The 23,006-nt window shown below is 37.3% G+C and overlaps 1 protein-coding gene across 44 annotated transcripts in view; it reads right to left on the reverse strand.

Annotated features, from left to right (window-relative positions):
- Positions 1 to 9,802: 9,802 nt before the first annotated feature.
- MAP2 (microtubule associated protein 2) overlaps positions 9,803 to 23,006 on the reverse strand; it is a 216,828-nt gene continuing 203,624 nt past the window's right edge. For 23 of the 44 annotated variants that reach the window (XM_026002244.2, XM_072741382.1, XM_072741373.1 and 20 more), the window contains 3 exons: positions 18,591 to 18,672; positions 14,101 to 14,213; positions 9,803 to 13,687 (listed from right to left, as the gene is read on the reverse strand). In XM_026002244.2, the coding sequence (XP_025858029.1) occupies positions 13,472 to 13,687; positions 14,101 to 14,213; positions 18,591 to 18,672 (411 nt within the window). In that variant the 3' untranslated portion in view covers positions 9,803 to 13,471. Of the gene's footprint in view, positions 13,688 to 14,100; positions 14,214 to 18,590; positions 18,673 to 20,673; positions 20,767 to 23,006 lie in introns of all 44 variants that reach the window. The other 21 variants (XM_072741350.1, XM_072741348.1, XM_072741349.1 and 18 more) reach the window with 1 other exon arrangement.

Raw genomic sequence — 23,006 nt, forward strand, 5'->3', positions numbered from 1 at the left:
CTAGATGAGGGCCATGAAAGGGAGGAAGCTGGAAAAAATCATCTTAAGGTTGCCTGTATGGGAGACCAGCCTCAGCAGAAAGAAGTTGGAAGTTTACCACAGGGTCCTCACTGAAAGACAGAAGAACTGCTTAAACCACCTTCTCTTTCTTGTCCTACTCTGTTTTATATCAAGAAGGAGAAGAAACAGCATCTGTGTAGAAGTGCTATGCCCTACTCTCAATGCAGGCTTGTAGCCTGAGGTAAATCCTTACTGGGAAAGAGTATAGATCTTATACCATCAACTTAGGAGTTTTGACTATTCTATGAGCTGGACATTTTAATTTCTGAATTGAGAATCTTTTTTATAATTGAGATTCTTTTTATAACCAGAAGAAGTTTATTATCTGCAAGTAACTAACAAGTCACGAGTCTGCCCAAGTCTTCAGCTTGAGGCAAGGAAGATTTCTTCCACTGCATAATGTTCAAAGAAACTGTGAGAGACAAAAATAAATTCATGTTTTGATCACAATTCATATGAGTCATGCTTGTTCAACACAATGGTTATATAGGAAAAGACAAAATATTGGTACTTTGGTGCCCATATAATGAGTGCTTTCTGATTTTTCTACAGTTGAAAAAGAAAAATGGCTGAGAAGTCCTCTTGGTATATATTTGGGTCTTACTTGTCTGATGCTAATGGAAAGCATCAGGTTTTTGTTTACTAATACTGAAAATCAAGTAAGACTATCTGAAGTGTGCATTGTATTTCTAGAACTTGGTCAGATTTCTCATAGTTTATGCTATAAATTTTAGATCTTTATTTCATAAGGAAAATTTAAGTAACATGCCACTCTTGTAATAAAAGCAAGGAACTTAATTGTGTCATAATAGAGAAAGAAAAACAGCTTTTAAGAAAGCTGCACAGTGCTGAAAGCAAGGGTGATGTTAAAATACTATTGGGTAGGGCAGCCTGGGTGGCTCAGCGGTTTGGCGCCGCCTTCAGTCCAGGTCGTGATCCTGGAGACCCGGGATCAGGTCCCATGTCAGGCTTCCTGCATGGAGCCTGCTTCTCCCTCTGCCTATGTCTCTGCCTCTCTCTCTCTGTGTCTCTTATGATTAAATAAATAAAATCTTAAAAAAAATACTATCGGGTAAATGTTAATACATATATTAGAAAAACTGCTTTTATTCTCTTAAAAATATAAATTACAAAATGGTTTGTCAAGTGATGTGTGCTGTAGTACAAATAGTTCATCCAATTTACTTAATAATTTCCAAACATTACTGGTTTTTAGAAACTTGTTTGACCTTTGCTTGATGTAGATGTCACTTGCTAAATGATGCCTTTGTAGGAGCTATGACTTGACATAGATAAGGGCATGAAACTATTCTGATTATTTCCCATTTAGTTGATTGTCATTGGATAACTTGTATTTATAAAAAACAAAATAGGAAAAGAGAGCAAGACAAGGAGAAAAGAATACAGAAGAACTATAAAAACCAGAAAACAAAGAACAGAATGGCAAGAAGTACATACCTATCAATAACTACTTTATTTATTTTTTTTTTAATTTTTACTTATTTATGATAGTCACAGAGACAGAGAGAGGCAGAGACACAGGCAGAGGGAGAAGCAGGCTCCATGCACCAGGAGCCTGATATGGGATTCGATCCCGGGTCTCCAGAATCGCGCCCTGGGCCAAAGGCAGGTGCCAAACCGCTGTGCCACCCAGGGATCCCCTCAATAACTACTTTAAATTAAATGTTCTAAATGCTCCAAACAAAAGACATAAGGTGGTAGAATGGATTAAAGCAAGACCCATCTATCTGCTGCCTACAGTAGACTAACTTTAGACCTAAAGACATATATAGACTGAAAGCGTAAGGATGGATAAAGATACACCAGGCAAATAGAAGCAAAAGAAAAAAAAAAAAAAGAAAGAAAAAATAAAGAAAAACAGAAAAGAAAAAGAAAAAAAAAAAAAGAAAAAAAGGCCAGGGTGGCAATATGACATACAAAGTCTATAATGAGAGACAAAAAGGGCATTACATAATGATTACGGATCAATTCAAAAAGAGAATGTAACAGTTGTAAATATCTATGCACCCAAATTGGAGCACTTTAATGGAGATATTAACAGAAAGTGAGGAATTTATAATAATACAATAATAGTATGGAACTTTAATACCCCACTTACATCAGTGGATAGATCATCCAGGTAAGAAATTAATAAGGAAACTCTCTTTGAATGACACATTACTCAGGATGTACTCAACACGTATATAAAACATTCTATCCAAAAACAACAAAATACAAATTCTTTTTACTTGCACATGGAACATCCTCCAGAGTGGATCATGTTAGGCCACAAAATAAGTCTCAATACATTTAAGAAGGCAAATGATATCATGCATCTTTTCCAACCACAATTGTATAAAATTAGAAATCAATCACAAAAACTAGAAAAAACACAAACTCTCATGGGTCAATGAATAATTCAAAGAGGAAATAAATACATGGAAACAAATTAAGATGAAAACATAAGGATCTAAAAGTTTTGAGATACAGTAAAAGCAGTTCTAAGATGAAATTTATAGCAATACAAGCTTATCTGAAGAAATAAGAAAAATCTCAAACAATCTAACAATGTACCTAAAGAAACTAGAACAAGAACAGAGTCCAAAGTTAGCAGAAGGAAGGAACTATCAAATAGATATTTGATATTTAGAATAGAAATAGAAAAGTTCAAAGTGGATTCTTTGAAAAGCTAAAACTGAAAACCCTTTAGCAAGACTCATCAAGAAAAAAAAAGACAAAATCAGAAAGAGGAAAAGGGACAAGTGACACTACAGAAATACAAAGGACTATAACAGAACACCACAAAAAAATAATGCCAGCAAATTAGACACCCTAGAAGAAATGGATAAATTAGAAACATAATCTTTCAAAAATGAACCAAGAAGAAATAGAAAATCTGAACAGAGCAATCAATAGTAACAAAATTGACTTTGTAACCAAAACCTCCCAGCAAACAAAAAAGTTCAGGACCAAATGAATTCTACCAAAATTTTAAAAAGCTAATACCTTTTCTGCAAACTATTCCAAAAATAGAAGAGGAATGAAAGCTTTCAAATAAATCCTATGAGACCAGCATTAACTTGATACCAAAACCAGACAAAAGACACTACAAAAAAGGAATACTATAGGCAAACATCCCTGATAAATATAGATGCAAGAATCCTTTACAAAATATTAGCAAACTGCATTCAACAATACACTAAAAGGATCATTCACCATAATCAAGTGGAGTTTATTCCAGGGATACAAGGATGGTTCAATATTTGCAAATCAATCAATGTGATACACCATATCAACAAAATGAATAAAAATCATATGATCATCTCAATAGATGCAGAAAGAGCATTTAACAATATTCAAAATCTATTTTAGATAAAAACTCCCAAGAAAGTGGTTTTAGAGGGAATATAGATAGCTATAGCTTCAAATCATAAAAGCCATATACAAAGACCTCAGAGCTAACATACTCCATGTTGAAAAACAGAGCTTTCCCTCTAAGGTCAGGAAGAAGATAAGGATGTTCATTTTCACCACTTTTATTCAACCTAGTATTGAAAATCCTAACCTCAGAAGACAAAGAAGGCATCTAAATTGGTAAGGAAGAAGGTAAACTCTGGCTATTTGCTGAAGACATAGAAAATCTTAAACACTCCATTAAAAAGCTATTAGAGCGATAAGTAAATTCAGTAAAGTTGGAGGATGCAAAATTAATAAACAGAAATCAGTTGCATTTCTATACAATAATAAAGTAGCAGAAAGAGAAATCAACAACTCCATTTATAATTGTGCCAGAAAGAATAAAACACCTATGAATATCCTAATCAAGAAGGTGAAAGACACTATTCTCTGAAAACTATAAAACACTGATGAAAGAAATTGAAGATGACACAAACAAATGGAAAGATATTCCATGCTCATGGATAAGAAGAATTAATATTGTTAAAATGCCTATACTACCTGAAGCAATCCACAGACTCAATGCAATTTCTATTAAAATAACATTTTTTGCAGAACTAGAATAATCCTAAAATTAGTATGGAATCACAAAAGACCCTAAATAACCAAAGCAATCTTTTTTCTTAAAGATTTTATTCATTTATTTGAGAGAGAATGCACCTGAAGGAGTATGAATGAGTCAGGGGAGGGGCAGAGGAGAGGGAGAGAGAGAATCTCAAGCAAATTCCACATTGAGCATAGAGCCCAATGCAGGTTCAATCCCACAACCATGATCCCTTAATCATGACCTGAGACAAAATCAAGAGTTGGATGCCTAACTGAGTCACTCAGTTACCCTTAGCTAAAGCAATCTTGAGAAAAAAAGATAAAAGCTGGAGGTATCACAATCCAAAATTTCAAGATATACATAGAATTGTAGTAATCAAAACAGTATGGTACTGGCACAAAAGTAGAGACATAGATCAATGGAACAGAATAAAGAGCTCAAAAATAAACCTATGCTTCCATGTTCAATATGACAAAAGAGGCAAAAATATACAATGGGGAAAGTACAGTTTAACAGTGTTGGAAAAACTGGACAGCTACATGTGAAAGAATGACTGAACCACTTTCTCACACCGACACACACACACACAAAAACTGAAAATGGATTAAGAACCTGTATGTGAGACATGAATCATAAAATTCCTAGGACAAAACACAGGCAGTAATTTCTTTGACATGGGCCACCCCAACATTTTTCTGGATGTCTCCTAAGGCAAGGGAAACAAAAGCAAAATTAAACTACTGTGACACCCAAAATAAAAGGCATTTGCACAGAGAAGGAAACCATCAACAAAACAAAAAGGCAACCTACTGAATGGAAGAAGATATTTACAAATGATATATCCAATAAAGGATTAATATCCAAAATATATAAAGAACTAATACAAGTCAATGTCAAAAAACAAATAATCTGGTTAAAAATGGGCAGAGGACCTGAATACACATTTTTCCAAAGAAGACCTCCAGATGGCCTACAGACACTTGAAAAGATGTTCACCACTCATCATCAGGGAAATGCAAATCAAAACCACAATGAGGGGCACCTGGGTGGCTCAGTCAGTTAAGTGTCTGCCTTTAGGTCAGGTCATGATCCCAGGGTCCTGGAATGGTGCCCCTTGTCAGGCTTCCTGCTCAGCAGGGAGTCTACTCCCTCTCCCTCCCCCTGTTCATGCTTGAGCTCACTTGCACTCTTTCTTTCATGCACTCTCTTAGATAGATAGGTAGATAGATAAAATCTTTAAAAATTACCACAACGAGATATTGCTTTCCACCTGTAAGAATCACTAGAATAAAAAAGACAAGAATTAACAAGTGTTGGTGAGGATGTTGAGAGAAAGGAACCCACAAGCACCGTTGGTGGGAATGTAATTTGGTGCAGCCACTGTGAAAAACAGTATGGAGATTTTAATATTTGTATTAAAAATAGAAATACCATATGATCCAGTAATTCCATTACTGGGTATTTACCCCATCTCTAAAAATACTAATTCAAAAAGATACATGCACCCCTATGCTTACTGCAGCATTATTTACAATAGCTAAGATATGGAAGCAACCCAAGCGTCCATTGATAGATGGATAAGGAAAATGTTGTATACACACACACATGCGTGCGTGCACACACACACACACACAAAATGGAATATTACTCAGCCATAAAAAAATTAGATTTTTCATTTGCAGCAACATGGATGGACCTAGATGGCATATGAAAGAAGTCAGATAAAGACAGATCCCATATGATTTCGCTTACATCTAGAATCTATAAGACAAAACAAGTGAATAAACAAAAAGCAGAAATAGACCCATAAATGCAGAGAACTGATGTGCCAAAAGTGTGGGGGGATGGGCAAAATGGGTGAAAGGAAGTGAAAGACACAGGCTTCCAGTTATGGAACAGGTCATGAGGATAAAAGGTGCAGTGTAGAGAATATAATCAATGGTAGTATAGTGGTGTTGTATGGTGACAAACGGTAGCTACACTTGTGGTGAGTAGAGCACAAGGCATAGAATTGTCGAATCATTATGTTGTACACCTTGAACTAATGTAACATCGTACACCAACGGTATTTTGGTTTTTTAAAAGAGGATTGCTCTTTCCAAAACTGATATTGTTTATGAGACATAATCCTCTTTCATGATTTGCTGAATTAATGGCAAATACACGAACATTCTTCTAGTCCATTTAGTGCTCAAATTTGTATATAATATATATTTGTTATCTTCATTATTGACTGTCAAAAAAATTGCTTATTGGAATATTTAATGAGATCAAACCTAATCTATCAGACCAGATGGTACATCTTGGACTGCCTGTTCGAAATCAGGCTCTGCCCATTAAATTTTTGGGGGGGAGGTGGGGAAGAATCAAGGCAGTTTATTGGCCCCTGAGCAACCCTCCTCTGCCCATTAAGTTTTAAACAACCTTTCCATGCTGTTTTCTCATCTGTAAAATGGGGATGAGATGTTTTCTCATCTGTAAAATGGGGATGCTGATAATTAACAGTAGTCATAGAGTTAATGTATGTTTCTAGGGATGCTTGGAAGAGACAATCACTAATTATAAAATTAATGTTTATGCCCACTTCATTTGGGCTTCTGATGGGTTTTAGGTGGAGGCAGATTTCAGTAAAGATCACAAAAAAAGGCTTTCCTTTGGGCATCGTTAAATGCACATTGCCCCCATAGGGCCTGTCCATTGCTACTGTTCTCCTACTGGTGTCGTCAGGAACCCCATTTCCTCCTCAGTGCCTTTTGAGTATACAGATGTTAAGGATGAAGAGTTAAAGTCCTATGGTTACTGCAGTTCCCATAAGCAACCCTGGTTCTACCCAGAACCAGGGAGTTCTGGGTGGAATGAAGCCAAAGTATGGCCATTGAGCACCAGCTGTTCGCCTACCAGTATACCAGAAAAGACACCTCCTCCTCTGTGGGCTTCCCGTCTTTGGACTTGGAGGAGAAAGGCAGTGCAGGGACAAGGGTAGGCAAGGGACAGCTGTGGCTGGCTGACAGACTGCTAGATGCCAGCATAGACCACTGGACTTCCTAGAACAGCTGGTAATGCACAGGCCAGTCCTCTTGAACACCTGAGGGGATCATAGCCACTGGTGACATCCTAAAAGGCAGGACTTTGGGGGGACTGGGACAGATCTTGGAGGCTCTCTGCTGTATAAAGCATTGGCCTTACAGGACTTTGAACTGGATGAGGTCTATGGAGGCCAAAGATGGGCACTGGTAAGGGGAAGACTTGGGCAGCAAGTCTTTCCATATTCTAATAACTTATTCAACTGAATAAGGGGTGGCCCTGGCTTAAGACCACATCACTTGCTTGACTGGGTTGGAACATCTTTCAACTAGGTCTTTTTTCTACTTCCAAAAGTTATAGGCAAGTACCTCATAAGTTCAGTTCTACTAAGATAGCCTTAGTCATTTCTCAATGAGATTTTTTAAAATCATAGAGTGGGGAAACAAGAAAACTCTGCTATAGTTTTCTTTTTCTTTGCTTTAATGAAAAATATAGGTGGGAAAAGAATCTTAAGTGTGTTTATCATGGACAGGAAAATTACCGGTTGTTACTGTCAAATAAATATATTAGCTAAAGGTTTCTTTTTTTTCTTCCTTGAGATAGAGCAGAAGTCCATTAAACATTCCTTCCCCGGGCTCCCAGAGGATTCTGATCTGACCTATCCAACCAGACCCTTCCCTCTCCTGCTTTAGGATTAGGGGTTTATTCTTTTGGGTTTTTGTTTCACAGAATGAGGAAAAATTTGGGAGGGAGGGAAAAATGAGTGGATCTACACCTGGGGTTACAAACTAAATCTGTAGGATCTAGTACCTAGAGTAATGAGTGACAAGTAAGTGGTCTGAGAGTAATAACTGGTTTGGGTGGCCACTGTGGCCAAGTTCAGGGAACAAACCCATCTCAGCATTCACAGACCAGTTCCAGCCAATTGATGCCATGAATGTTGGCCCAGTATTGCCAAACTTTTGAACTTTTGAATGATCCAAGCTTGAGTGTGTGTGTGTGTGCTTTCTTGAGTTTGAAAACATTGTGCAGGCCAAACAAAGCACATCTGGAGGCCATAGGTCTATTACCTCAACCAGGCCCCGGGCAGGAGATTTTAATGGAATTTGAAGGATTAGAAATGGGAACAGCTGTGGTATATTTGTGATTAAAAGGCACAAGAGAAAAAAAAAATCAGGTCTTTCTGGAGTGTGTCTGTGATGCTTCTTCCACAGATTCAAGGAAACCTAGTAAAGGACAGTGTTTTGAAACAATTTTGGGTTGCTAGACTGTGTACTTTTGACAGGGACAACATTCTATCTCTGAATTATGTAGGTCAAAGTTCTACAAGTGCCATATTGTAAAAGAAGAATTTTTTTTCTATACATAAGCTACATAGAGGGTTATTTTGCAATCCTACATTATATCTGAGTTAGTGGTCTCAAGGAAAGCAAAATCTTCTTTGTCTTGTTAATTAATAAAAAAGAAAATCAAGACTTTATTGTGATTTGTACTACCAGACAAATACATGTCTAAATCAAGACTTTCTTGAAGTATAACATGGAAACTAAATAAAAAAGCCAACTTATTAAAGCCTCATGATGTTGGCTATATTGTACCAAACCTGCATTATTAGCAAAGGAAAACTGAAGACAAGGTGATGCCTCCATTGGTAGAAGTAGGTTTCAGCCAAGTTGGAATGCCAGCTCTGGTAAACCTCCCAACACAAAGGCATTTCTTCCACCAGTCATAAGCTTCTGCCACTTGGTAACTAGACTCCGTGACATCAGACTTGGTGACATGACCTCTTATAGTCTTAGAAATAATTCTTACCTGTTAGTGGGCTGCTGAGGAGCTCTTTCTCCTTGGACTAGATGAGCTGAGTGCTTCTCGGACTTTCATGAGCAGATAGATGATTCACCTAGGGGAATGCTGGAAGTTGACCTGGCGTGGAGCTTTGTGAATTTGCATGAATAACAAGGTCCCAGGTAAAGCCTGAGTACAATTTGAGTAGCAAGGAGCTAAAGGACTGAATAAAGCTAGAAAATAGGGCATGTGGACCTACAGGATGTCTGCATTATGACCTGCACAGAACAACTCCTAAAGCCTGACCTTACTTAGAAGGGAACACTTCCTCTTCACAATTAGTTTATGTAGTTCAGATGGGGCCCCTGCTCTTTCCTCTCCTACCCCAACTGCTCCTGATAGAGATGAATATGTGATCCAACCATGGGTAATCAGCAGAAGTAAGCAGGTGACCCAAGATTCAATGATTTTCAGGCCCTAGATCTTGGCTAGTGCCAGTGGGAAAGAGGCTTTCTTTGGTGGGTCGTGAAACCAGGAGCTTCCAGTGACCGACATGGAAGGGGTGCCTGACTGAGAATAAAACCAACAGAAAAAGCAGGGCTAAGATTCAGAAAAAGAAAGATTCTTAACAACATCTTTTGAATGCCTGGATCCATCCATGCCTGAGGCCTGCCTTCTTGGTTACTTGAGCCAATAAATTTGCTTTTATACCCAAGCCAATTTGCTTTCAGTTTCTGTACTTGCAACAGATAGCATCCTGCTAAATATAGTAGTAGGTAAAGCCTGAGGCACAGTGGGGAGAGAATTGTAGCCTTCTCATCATAATTTTTCCTTGGTTGGACTGAGCAATGTGTGTGTGTGTGTATGATATATATATATATATATATTTCCCACCCCCCCCCCAGAGAAAGTACAATCTGAAACTGAAAGTTAGGTGACAAGCAATTTTATTTTGCAAAACAATCACTATACAGCAACAAATACATTTGCAAATTTTGATTGAAAAACATGAACTAACTACAACCAGCCATTGAAGAAATGCCTTTCTATGGTAACAGGCTCTAGAATTATCAGAAGAAAGAAACCCCCCAGAGATTTGTAGCGGCACGTTGGAACCTTGGAATCCCAGCATACAGAGTATACTTTTTGTTGATTTTTTTTCTTTTTGCTAAAGTTGAAGTCGATTTTCATGATTGACATTTTCCGAGTTTAAAAATAAGCTCTTTCCTGCAGAGGGACTTGGCCTCAACCTACACACCCAGGCTAAAAATCCTAGGTGTAAAAAAACAAACATCAGTGCTGATTTTAGCACATCAATTTTGGAAGGAATGCCTAGAATTTGCCTTTCCAAGCCATGAATCTATTTTTTTTCTTTTTGGCTACTTAGTTTGTTTTCCTCATTTTTGTGGCATGAAAAATAGGACAAAAAGTAATTGTAGCAATGTCAGAATCAACCGCACTGAGATTACTTTTTTGATGTTATATTTTGGCTGATGATCCTATTTCCTGCTGTATCACTTTATGAATGTGTGGAGAAGGCCAGCTATCACCAGCAGATTCTTCTATTTAGTGAAATTCCCTCTTCAGCCTTCTTCAGCCATACCCAGTTGGTGTTACACAGGTGTCTTGCTTGTGGGTGGGATTTCAGCCTATCACCCTGCTGGAACTCAGCAGGAGAATCCAGAGAGAGTTGGTTCCTAAATGAACAGGGCCTCTGAAACTCATCATGAACTCGGATCTTTCCTGCGTCATTATAAGGTACCCAATTATTGGTTGCAGGTGACCCAGACAGAGTGAGTTCATTGGAGAAGCTGGCCTTTTAACTCTTCACAGCTCTGGATTACTTATGAATCTTTAAACAGGTTCTCAAAGGCTAAAGCCAGAGAGAAACTGGCAGTAATAGATCTAGAATTGGAACTATGAAGCTTTAATTTCTAGATCAGCGTATGGGTATCCCCACAAGAGTGGTGTTCAAAAAGCTTAATTTGTGTCGTTAATCTTGAGTGAAGGCAAGATAGGTTCCACTCCCTATCCCCATAAGAAGACATTTAACCTGTGTGTTTCTCTCTTCTTAACGGTACAAATGATCAGTTTCTTTTTGTTAACATTATAAAGAATCACATTTCCATACAAAGGAAGGGCATTTATTCATTATAATTTTGCTGTGGTTTGAAATAAACATTTGTTTTAATGCCAGATCTAATATCTTAATGCTTTATATAAACTGTTTTGGGGCATGTATTTGTAAGAAATGGAATTCTAAAATGTGTAACATAATTACTTATTCTTAACATTTATAAAAATTTAAACCAGGTTGGTAAAAAATACTTATTTTGTAGGTTAAAACTGTTCTAACCAGCTGTTAACTTCTTTCTAGAGAACTTTAATCACTATCTAACACTATCAAACATGTAAGAAAATACCACAGGTCTCCACACAACTACTCTTTCTTCTCCTATTTCCTGGTGCATTTCCAGGGAAGCTGATGAATAAAATGCTTAGATTGGTCAAATCCACATCACAGCAATTCTTAGGCAGAAAACAGACACATCCATAGTCATACTCAGTTTCTAATTTTTCGACTGCTGTATAAAATAATTGATTTATAAATATTTTCAGACATGTTTGCCCATGTAAAACCTCTTAGTTGAGAATGAATGCTATGTTTTTGCTCCGAGAATTTTTTTTTTTTTTTTTTTGGTGGAAGTCATGTTGGTTGCAATATCCAGTGGATCACAAAATGGCACCCGTGTTTCTCTATCTTTGCATCCCTTGGCTGTCTTAGACGCTATGATACTTCCTCATTGCCTCATCCATGCTCATCATTTCCTCCTACATAGTCAGGAATTGATTTGGCTCACGGGGATCAAACACCTATCAGACCATTTGCCTTTAACTATCCAGATCCAACCTACCAGCCCTGAGCAAGAAAAAGAACAGATAAAATACTAAAAAATATCCACCCAGACTGGTAACTGATTGCTTATTCACAAGTCTAAGATGAATGATTTATGAGAAGAATTAATTAATTTGTGATTTCCCAGACTGTAGATTAAGTCAGACCAGTGCTACCTATTGAGAAGTTGTACTAAATCATACAGTGTTCCTTTACAGAGAGCAATGTTGGAATCCTGAGAGAAACTGATTTAGAGATCTGAATCTCAAATGTTTAGTAGCTATAGCTTCTCAAAATATTGTACTTGTCCTTTCTGATCAGGTGATCTTTACTTTGGGTAAGGAAGCCAAATATTTCCTATCAGATCATTTCATTAGCGGGCACTGTTTTGAAGGGTGGAACAACATGTCCCAATGGACTCCCTGCATTAGTTTCAACTTTAGCAAATGGAAAAAAAAAAAAAAAAAGAGAGAAATCTTAAGAAGTCTGTTTCATGAATGATTACAGGAATAAACCCTAAACTATTCCATGATTCAAAATGAGATAAATCCAAAATCTTAAACCAACAATCTGTAAACCCTTTTAATGTATAACTGGACCCACCCCCACAAACTCCATGTTGGTGAAAGCAAAGAAAAATAAATTTTCCTAGCATCACGGGAGAGACTTGTATCTGGCACTAAAACAGGGTTACAGCTCTGAGTTGTTACAGGAAGCAACTTCATGCTAAAACTTTTTGTTCTTTTTTAATGTATTTTTTTTTAAATAGGGAAAGAACCCTGCTAACATCTACTTTCACATACCTAAAATTGCAACACCAAAGGGTGCAGGAGACACAGATACTGTGAATAAGGAAGTATAATATTCAAGTATATGAGGAAGTATCACAAATGGCCACAGAGAAATATATATATATATTTATATCTATAATACTGTATCAAACAGATGGAAAGGGAGTATGAAACTGGTAGTGTGGACACAAATCTAGCTGATCAACTGACATTCTAATCAGACACGAGTCCATCCTAATGAAAAGTGCTTCATTCCTAAGAGATGCACTTTTATACCACTTCCTCAGCCACAGCTCAAATGCTTCGTACCTATTTTTAATTAGTTAAATAATTTATTGGATTGACTTATACTCTGATATAATTATCCAGGTCCCAAATGTTAATAACTTAACTGAATCTTTCTTCCCATTTATACAAAATAACACTTTAAAAAAAAAACTTATTTCTTACATGCTCTTCCCTTCCTGCAATCAGACTCCTTGATTTAATTTAACCTGTAATAAGTTAAAATGGGCAGCTTTTATCTTTTCACCCAGCAACAGAATAGTGAAATGAGCAGCTTGGATTTCAACAAGGCCTTTCAGAATGTATTATGGATAGCCTTCAGGCACATGAAAGGTAAAAATGCAATTTTTTAAAATAATAATACTCCATGCAAAACAGAGCAGAGCAAAAATAATTGTCCAATTGTACTCATGTAAAGCCAGTGTCTTCCTGTTGCAAATGGAAATCAAGTCAATTTCTGCATATACTATTCATTGTTTTTTATAAAATTGTAACAATTACTACAGTTTGGGAATGAGATTATTTATTTTACGGTTTGTAAAGAATGAATATAACACCTGCTCAGAGCCCACTCCTGCCAAGAGCTCATGCCTAAATATGATTATTTCGCTGCTAAATGAGAAATATTCACAAGCCCTGCTTAGCGAGTGCAGCAGTGACATCCTCGGCCAGAGTGGCCAGCTGAGGGGATTCGAGCAGGTTGATGCTTCCAGAAGAGGAGACATTGCTGAGTCGTCGGGGGGATGCCACGCTGGATCTGCCTGGGGACTGTGTAATGATCTCAGCTCCGTGGTCCACACGGGCCTTCGCATGCTCTCTGAAGTTCAACTTTTGGCTGTCGATCTATTCAAGACAAGCATCAGGCCTTGTTAACTTACGCATCCCAATTGGCCCCTAGATCTTTCACTACATCTCAGAGCTGATGTCAACGTCACTTTTGTTCAGTTCTACCATTCTTACTTCCTATATGTCCGGGTCTTCGATCTGTGATTCAATTTTTTTTTTAAGATTTTATTTATTTATTCATGAGAGACACAGAGACAGAGGCAGAGACACAGGCAGAGGGAGAAGCAGGCTCCATGCAGGGAGCCGGATGTGGGATTTGATCCCAGGATCCCCGGATCATGACCCCAGCCAAAGGCAGATGCTCAACCATTGAGCTGCCCAGGTGTCCCCATCTGTGACCCATTTTGATGAGTATTTCAGAAGGATTTTAAAAAAAGAAGACAGGATCAGCTCACAACCTTGTTTCTTACCTTGACATTACCACCTCCAGGTACATGGTGGGCATTGTCAAGCGAGCCAACTTTAGCTTGGGCCTTTTCTTTGAAATCCAGTTTCACGCTCTCAATTTTCACACGCCCACCACCTGTGAGAGGAGAAAGGATTTTAAATGCCTTGCTACAATGATATCTTCTACTTGTGGTGACTATGTCCCAAAAATAATTATAATAGACAGACCATCATAAAGCAACACACTTAATTTGCTATCCTTTTAACCATGGATGTGAAAGGACTTTTTTAGAATTTCTAGTCTATACCATTTTTTCCCATATCAACCAAGGTAATGACATCCTTCTTATACCATGATATGGCTTGACCTACATATTAATATCTTTTTTCTTCTAAGCCAAACAGAAGTTTGATTTCTAGATAAGTTTCCAATGCACTTATTTATTTTGAAACTCATCATACCTACCTTTGCTTTTCAACTAATAAATTCTTAATAATCTACCCATGTCTAACCTAAAATATCAGAGGGGCTTTTCTTATCTGTATAATAAAATTCTAAAAATAACACACTGAAAATATCCCATTTCATCCTTTCTAAAACTTGGAACATTTAATCTGTTATTCTTAAGGGAGCAAATAAAATTGAAATGAAGATCTTTATTCTTCATCATGGTAACAGGTCACTTTTCCAAAACACAAAAACAAAAACAAAAACCTATTAAATTAAAAAAAAAACCTATTAAATTAGGATGGAATATATGGGTAATATATTCATTTGTAAATTTTCAACATTAATGGCTTGACTGATGAAATTAGATTGGAAGCTAAATTGTTTATAACCAGTGAGCTTTGAGAGTTTCCCATTATCATTAGTGGATGAGGCAATAGGAAGACAACCTTAGGAAACGCTACTTAAAAAAATATATATTTATTTGAGAAAGAGAGACAGAGAGTGAGGAGAGGGAGACATGCAGACTCCCCACTTAGTGGGGAGCCTCTTGGGGATTAATCCCAGGACCCTGAGATCATGACCTGAACCAAAATCAAAGTCAGACACTTAACCAACTTAGCCACCCAGGTGCCCCAGGAAATCCCCTTCTTGTATAGATTGCATAGGACCGATCTGACACTGACTTTTATCTAGCAATGCAGAGACAGTTTTGACCATGCTGTTTCCCTAAATGCCAATTAGTCTGAAACATGAGGATCTGCTGATAGTTAAAAGAGTGCAGAGTGGTGCCCCTATCTCTGCATGCCTTTCCCAGCTTGTAAATGCACGGAGTTCAATGCTGGTAAGTATCCATTGTCCTTTAGTCTGTCCTTGAGCACTTCTGGGGGTCTGCTGATGTCTTTGACCTGAAAAGAAGCTAATCAGATCCCTTTACCTCTCCACCTGAGATTTGCTTTCACTTTCATTAGTAGTTTGGTTTTCGCTGTGCACATTTCTTTGGAAGGCCAGTGGTAAATGACATGATCACCTACTATTACTACTACATCTCTCTTACGATTTGGACTGGAAAGAAACATTGGAAAGATTTTTCAGTTTTGGACTCTTGATGCTTTTTTATCTCTGTAGGTCAAAAAGAAAGGTCTGTTAAGTCTCTACAGACTTAGACCTTCTGGTATTTTTCTTATATGATACCTAGACATTTATATTGACACTCAACTACCTGTCCAGGGACCCCTTGAAATAATATGGTGTTATTAGATTACATTTTGAAGATGTATCCATTCATTCTTCTCCTGAAGCTTTAGGATGTGCACAATGTTATTTACTTGTGTTTATAGGAGACATATACTTGTCCCTCCCTCAAAATATGCATTATTGCAGGAACTCTTATTCTTCCAACATTTCACCTGGTCACATGGGTCTCACGTGTTAGTTGTGATGGGATTAGAGTGATTCATAAAACACACTTATTTTGGTTAGAGCCTGGAGGATGTTGAGTCTAAACTTAATGAGATCAACTTTCTTGGGATCTTTTTTTTTTTTAGCTTCTAATAAAAATGGCCTTTTAAAGCTTTCTTTTATGATTATATGTTGTGTCAGTATAATCCTGTTAAAATTTTTGTTGAACTCTATTTTGAGGGAGAGAAAAAAAACGTAATACTGACCCAAAATATATTCACAAAAGGAAGCTTAAGAAGTCTGTTTTTGTTGAAATCCTACTATAAATTTTTATTTAACTATTAGAGAAGCCCATATGAATTCACAGATCTATCCCTTTGGTTCTGAAAAATTCTGGCATTCACCAGGAGCAGTAATTGTGAAGGACTATAACCTTTACCAAGCTCCATATGTCCTAAAGTTGGGCTTCCACATGTTGAACTGTTTCCTTTATTTTCTCCTTGGATATTCCACATTCCAGAGTAACTTTGTGAAAAGCTCGCCATTGTCAAGGATATTGTATTAACACTTCTCTGTGAAATTAGTCATCTGATTCAGTTCTTATAAAAGGCAGATCTAGATTTAGAAATAGGTGGGAGTCCATGACAATAGTCTTTTATGACCAATAAATCTTACATAGACTACTTCCTTAACTATGTAACATTTTCTTGTGTATTGAAAGTCCAGTTGATTTGGCTAATGGAATATTTGTTGTTTAAATTAAAGGATCTAATATTTTCTTTTGCATTTTGGAAGAAGATAGCCAGTATGGCCAAATACTTCAGTCATATTGTTGACACAGTGGTACAGAGTCACTGTTTGTAAGCTTGAGTTATAGACAGCAGACTTGTGAAGATATGCAGTATGTGACCATGTCCCCACTGCCTCAGGAATGACAGAGAAGCTAATTTCAGTGTAGCAGTTCCAAAATTAGTACTGAAGATTGTTGGGGAATATCTACAAAAAGACATGACCGCTGATTGACCTAAAAGCTGGACCTGGGCACTTAGAGGCTTCTCATTCCCTACCCTGTCCTTGGAATGGGGGTTCTGGTTGTCTTTCCTGCTCCCAGAGGCTGCTCCCAGAACAGAGCCTTGTTATAATGATGTGGTGTTGAGAACACCTACACTGTATACATGACTAAACCCGGTTAAGGCCTCTTTACAAACTTTTAAGATTTGGTGGGTGGGTATGAGAATCCATCTTGCTGCTGCCCAGAGAAGGCTCATATGTAAGTTTCCTTTACTTATTAAAACTGCCACCTACCAACCTGGAGTAGCCTGCCTCTTTCTTTGGTTTCTCTCTGTCTTCTGAGTACCGGGGCCAGTTTCAGATTACACCAGGGAAGCACAGTTTCTACTCTTTATGAAGCACATTTAAGAAAGGATAGAGTGCATATGAGAAGATACAAACAAAAGTCAATTCTTGAAATGATATTCAGGTTTTCTAGTATTAGATGCAAAACCATAAAGTTTCTACTCTTTATGAAGCAAATTTAAGAAAGGATAGAATACACTTGAGAAGATACATACACCAGGGAAGCTCCTAAGAGGGCTGTGAACCAATAGAGATTCCATCTACGCATTCTCTAACTCCTTGACTTGCTTTATGAACATCTTTGTCAAAGTGAAGCCTGACTTCTAAAAATGTTTCCAATGCATTTGTCCATTTTGAAACTTATCCTGTTTATTTTTCAACTAATAAATTCTCCTTAATAATCTTTCCTTGGTCAGAAATCTTTTTGGGTTCAATCGTTCTTATACTTTGTTCTGGATAACATTTGAGACAATGATTAATGGGAATAACCTATTACCTCATTTAATTAAGATATCAAGCATACCAAAGGCTTCCTCTTGTCCTTTTATAATTCAGTGGTTATTCTCAAGAAAATTACAAATTTGACAGTTGTCCATTGTTTACATATGCATGGAGGTAGAATTTAGCAAAAATATAATAATGATACTTAGAAAAAAATGACTCATAATGTTAGATTTACACTTTAAAGAGGAAAAAAATCCCAACATATACAAATGCAAATTGTACTTTAGAGTATTAGTCCTATACAATACTCTAAAAAAACAAGAGGCCAATGGTTAAATAAGTTGAGATATGCATTGCATCAAGTGATGTTCAATTAAGCACTGCATTCTGCTGAGGATTCATAATGCTTATTGACCTACTATAGGATTTGAGAAATTTAGCAGATAAATACACTTCATCAGCTTTGCCTAAGCATAATTTTTATTTCACATATGTAGACAAAATACTTCCAGGAAATCTTTGGAAATGCTGCTTTCAATCCATGTAATTATGTATGAATACATGACCCAAGATATTTTATAGACCATATATTTCAAAGGAGTTCTAATAAGCATGTGGAGTACATGCATCTTATATACCTTTTAATTTTGAACCTGTCCTATGATATGTGGCCTCTTTGTGATAATTGACTTTACTTTTCCAAATGAAGATGGCTTAAAGTTTCTAACTTAAGTTTCTGTTAATAAAAGCATGGGTTTTCAGTATGTCAAGACATTTTTCCAACTAGATATCTCACAACAAATATGCTTGTCGATGTCTTGAGCAATTTAGTATTTCCCAGATTACTAAGAAGTATTTATTTACCTGGCCTGTGGCGGATATTCTTCAGAGAGCCACATTTTGATGTCACGTGGCTTAAGTCTATCTTCTTGGTAACAATCTGTACCTGTATGAACCACATAAAATACACTTAAAATAGTTGAGACATGGATAAGTCCCCAAGCTCATACATAAAATCCAGAAACATATCCAAACTCACAACACACAACAGCACAGAAACCCAAACTGAAGTACATATACACACATAGGAACATACACCCTCCCAGTGTCCTCCCACATTTGGTTGGAGAGAAGGACCAAACTGAAAGAAAATCCTAGAATAGAAGATTTTATTAGTAGAAAACAGATCATGCCACAAGAGGATAGAAACACCTGGATTAATAAAGCAAGCTTCCACTCAGAGAAAGAAGCCACACTATGTTAAAACCTTTCCATAAGCAAAGAGCCAAGTGAAGAGATGAATTATTCTTTAAAAAATGATTTTTAGATAAAAGTGACCAATACTGCTCATAGATTCAAGAAGACCAACATTGCTTTAAGATATAATAAGAAGAAAGCTCAAAGCTTTTCTAAAATATTATTGTCGTGTCTTGGCTAAATGGAATTTTCTTATACACCAAATTATAAAATGGTGGCAGCATTCTTTTTCTTGTGTTTTATTGAAGTTATTTCCTCTTGCAATGTTAGAAACAGTGCTTTTCCAATTGTGGTCCATTGTCCATTTGCATCGGAAGTACAAAGGTATTATTAGTGAATTGCACACTGTGGAAATGGGCCACAGAATCTGCATATTTGAAAAAGTGATTCTTTTCTAGAGGAAAATTTAAGAATATGGTTTTGGAGGTTGGAAGCTCCCTTACTTACTTTTAAGATTTTTTGTTACCTCAGTTTATCCTTTGTCATATAGCTGTTTTGGCCAGCAGGGCCTGCAGTAGAGAATAGGGGTCACTCTTGACACCCTACAGGCATTTTCCAGGACTGAGACTGCTTCTGGGAGAGTACCACACAGTTTGCACTAACAGTCAGGACACAGGGAGGAGGGCAACCATATCAACATAAATACTGATCCTGAGGCTTAGCCTAGCTGCCTTAAAGGAGCCTGGCAAACCTTGCTATGGACTTCCTATGACAATGACACTTTCATGCCCAGCAGAACAACTTTGGGCAACAGGTGACAGCTCCTGGTAGAAGGCACTTGCTGGTCTCTCCACTTTCACTGCTTGACTCCATCTCTGCCCAGCTGAGGAATGAGGAGCCAAGAGTTATTAAACAGGTAAGAATTCTGGACTTGACACTCTATAAATTACTTGAGTCACAAATGGCCAGAATCTGAAGTTTAGGTGACAGGATCCATATAGAGTCAGCCTGGGTCACCTTTTTTTTTTTTTTTTTAAATAATTTTGTGTCAAACCATGCTTACTTTACCTTGAGTTTGCCTGCTTCAGCTCCGCCACAACTATATTTGAGAAATATGGATTCATCTTTTCCTTCTTCTCAAAGAATATTATTTCCACTCAATTCAAGACACAGGAAAAAAAATCCATCAAGACAGTTTATCCTGGGACTTGAATCCTTTCACTTTGAATGACAGATGAACTGTGCTTCAGTAGTTTTGCATTATTCCAAACATTGTTCCTAATTCTCATGAATAGTGATGCACAGAAGATTGACGTTACACACTGTGAGTACTTTCAAGTATATCAGTCTTTCCCTCAAGAGTAATTTAAGTGGAGCTATAAAAGTGTGTGCCCAGCTGACATTTGCAGGGGAGTAGAAACAGCACGAAGAGGTACCTGGAAGCCAGAGGCCAGCAATAGAATTGGCCAGAAAGGTGGGTTTCCCATTCCCCTGAAAAACATGGTGCAGCCCATTAACATTTTACTCCTCAACTGAAAGCAAGCCACTTGCAGATAATCTTACAGGGAAGGATGGGAAGCCCACCAGCAAAACTGCAAGTGTGACAAGCTCCCAGACCCGGGCACACATGGAGCAGCAACAAGAAGGGGGATGTGTGTCTTGGGAGAGAGGCAGGAAAAGAGACAGTGTGCTGGCTGTGCAGATGGCTCCACACAATCAGGACAGTTTTCTAATAGAAGCTTCTACTTACATTTCCGCCCCCAGCAGAATGTTTGATGTTATCCTTGGAACCACATCTGGACTGAACTTTGCTAAAATCGATCTTCTTGTTTAAAATCCTAACCTAAAAGGAATTGGAGGTAACTTCACTATGCATTTTTCTTTCAATATGCTGGGCATGGGGGAGCCAGAATGGGTTGCTGCCAAGGAGGCTCCAAACTTCCTCCCACTGATGTAATCATGTAAGAGAAAAAAAACTAACCCTGGAACTGGAGAACAGATCTATTATTTAAATATGAGCCCCTACTTCCCTGAATCCTCAAGGGCCAAATGTTCAAGAACTTTAGATATCCAAGTTGTTGGCAGGTGTAACCTGGAAACAATTAGAAGAATAGAAAAATAAAACTTGGATCATCTGTGACTGGGAGGCTTCCAATATTGTGGGCCACACTGGGACTCAGTTGCCACTCTATGAAAGGTCTCATTGTGTACTTCAGTGTAGTTCTCACCCTATCCCCCTTTAAATCCTATGTTGTCAGCCATCACAATTATAAATCATCTGGTACACTTGATTGTATTACTGGTCCACGTAGCACGACTTGTCAGACTAATGCCACAGATGAGGGTTCTTATTCATCCCAGTGCAAGAACTCTTGCTTTCCCAAGAGGGTCAACATGGAGGCTCAGGGCCTCTTCTGCTGAAAGGGTTTCACTAATGTCTTGCACATTTGGCTCAGTAGTCTTCTGAAAGTCCTGTCTCTGACAGCTGCTCATAAACAGCCATAAGTCTTGGATGGTCAGTGCAAAAGCACTCTTTCTATTATTTTAGAGAGGAGCAAACCAAGGACCGTTGTTTGTTCCCTAATAGTAGGCCATGTAGAAGCAGTCCAGGCCTTGCCTAGGTCCAAAAGATTTGAGGTTAGGTGTTCTATTTCTATTTTCAGAAGTTTGATAGTCATCTTGAAGACAATAGCAAATCTAAATCTGGACAGATATTACTCTGGTGTAATGTAATGTGCAAAGTAATAGCTCTTGTGACGTCTTCCATGTGTCTTAAATTTTGAATGTTTTGGAGGGCACATGAGCAATGTAAGCATGGAAAGAAAGGTTCACTTTTGTTTGTTTGATTTTACTTTGGGTACTTCTACTCCTCACCACGTATCCCCTCAATAGCTAAAGAGAAATTACGTTTTCAACGCTTTAGGGGAAAGTTTGTCCTCTTATTAAAAAAAAAAAAAAGGCTAAATAAGCATATCCTAGATATACAGCCCTCTCCAAGAATGGTATCACATCTCTTATTATTTGCAAAAAAAAAAAAAAAATGGTATCATATGAGCAATGTAAGCATGGAAAGAAAGGTTCACTTTTGTTGTTTGATTTTACTTTGGGTACTTCTACTCCTCTACGTATCCTCTCAATAGCTAAAGAGAAATTACGTTTTCAACGCTTTACGGGAAAGTTTGTCCTCTTATTAAAAAAAAAAAAAAAAGGCTAAATAAGCATATCCTAGATATCCAGCCCTCTCAAGAATGGTATCACATCTCTTATTATTTGCAAAAAAGAGTAAAAAATTCAAGATGACATTGAATCCTTACTATTTTTAACTAGACAAAGCTTAAATTGCAGTGCCTGCCTGACACTGATAAGAGAGCTTGTCCCTTACAGGGGAAGATCATTGACAGCTCTCATTGGCAGCCCAAGGGAAGGGACTCTTGTCAAAATCTGAAGTCAGGAAACATGATGATTGGGTCATTCTGTAGAGCATGATAAAAATTCCAATTTAAAAAGAAGGAGGGAATATCACACAGAGTCTGTATCTAACAAATATAGTGGCATGCTAAGACTTTCACATAAAACGTAGATGTGAATAACTTTAAGTCAACAAGGGCCATTGCATTTCAAGCCTCATAGATAAATTATTTTTAGAAAGCAAATTACTTCATTTTTTCAAATAATAATATTTTTAAACCCTCTATAAGTCTCTATTTTGGCAATGAAATAGAATTTATCTAAGCCATTTTCCCTAATCCTTGGGGATATATCATATTTCATTTGCAAATTTTAATTTAGAGATCATTAGAGTACCAATCAAGTGAGTCATTACCAAGTGATCAAAAGCTAAATGTTAGATCTGATTCACTTGTTGCAAAAAAGGAAATTCCAAATTCAGTTGCATGAATCTGTTTGACTCTAACATTTAATCAACTGGCAATTTTTATGATTTCTCAAACAAATGATGCAGACCCCAAGGGGGCATATTGCCAGCATTACTTAGAGACAGTTTAAATTGTAAAATCTTAAAACTTAAAGGTTGACTTCTGATTTTCCCCAGATTTTCTAGAGAATCACAGATTTTCTAGTAAA

Source organism: Vulpes vulpes, chromosome 16, assembly GCF_048418805.1.
Source record: "Vulpes vulpes isolate BD-2025 chromosome 16, VulVul3, whole genome shotgun sequence".
NCBI classification, from domain to species: Eukaryota; Metazoa; Chordata; class Mammalia; order Carnivora; family Canidae; genus Vulpes; species Vulpes vulpes.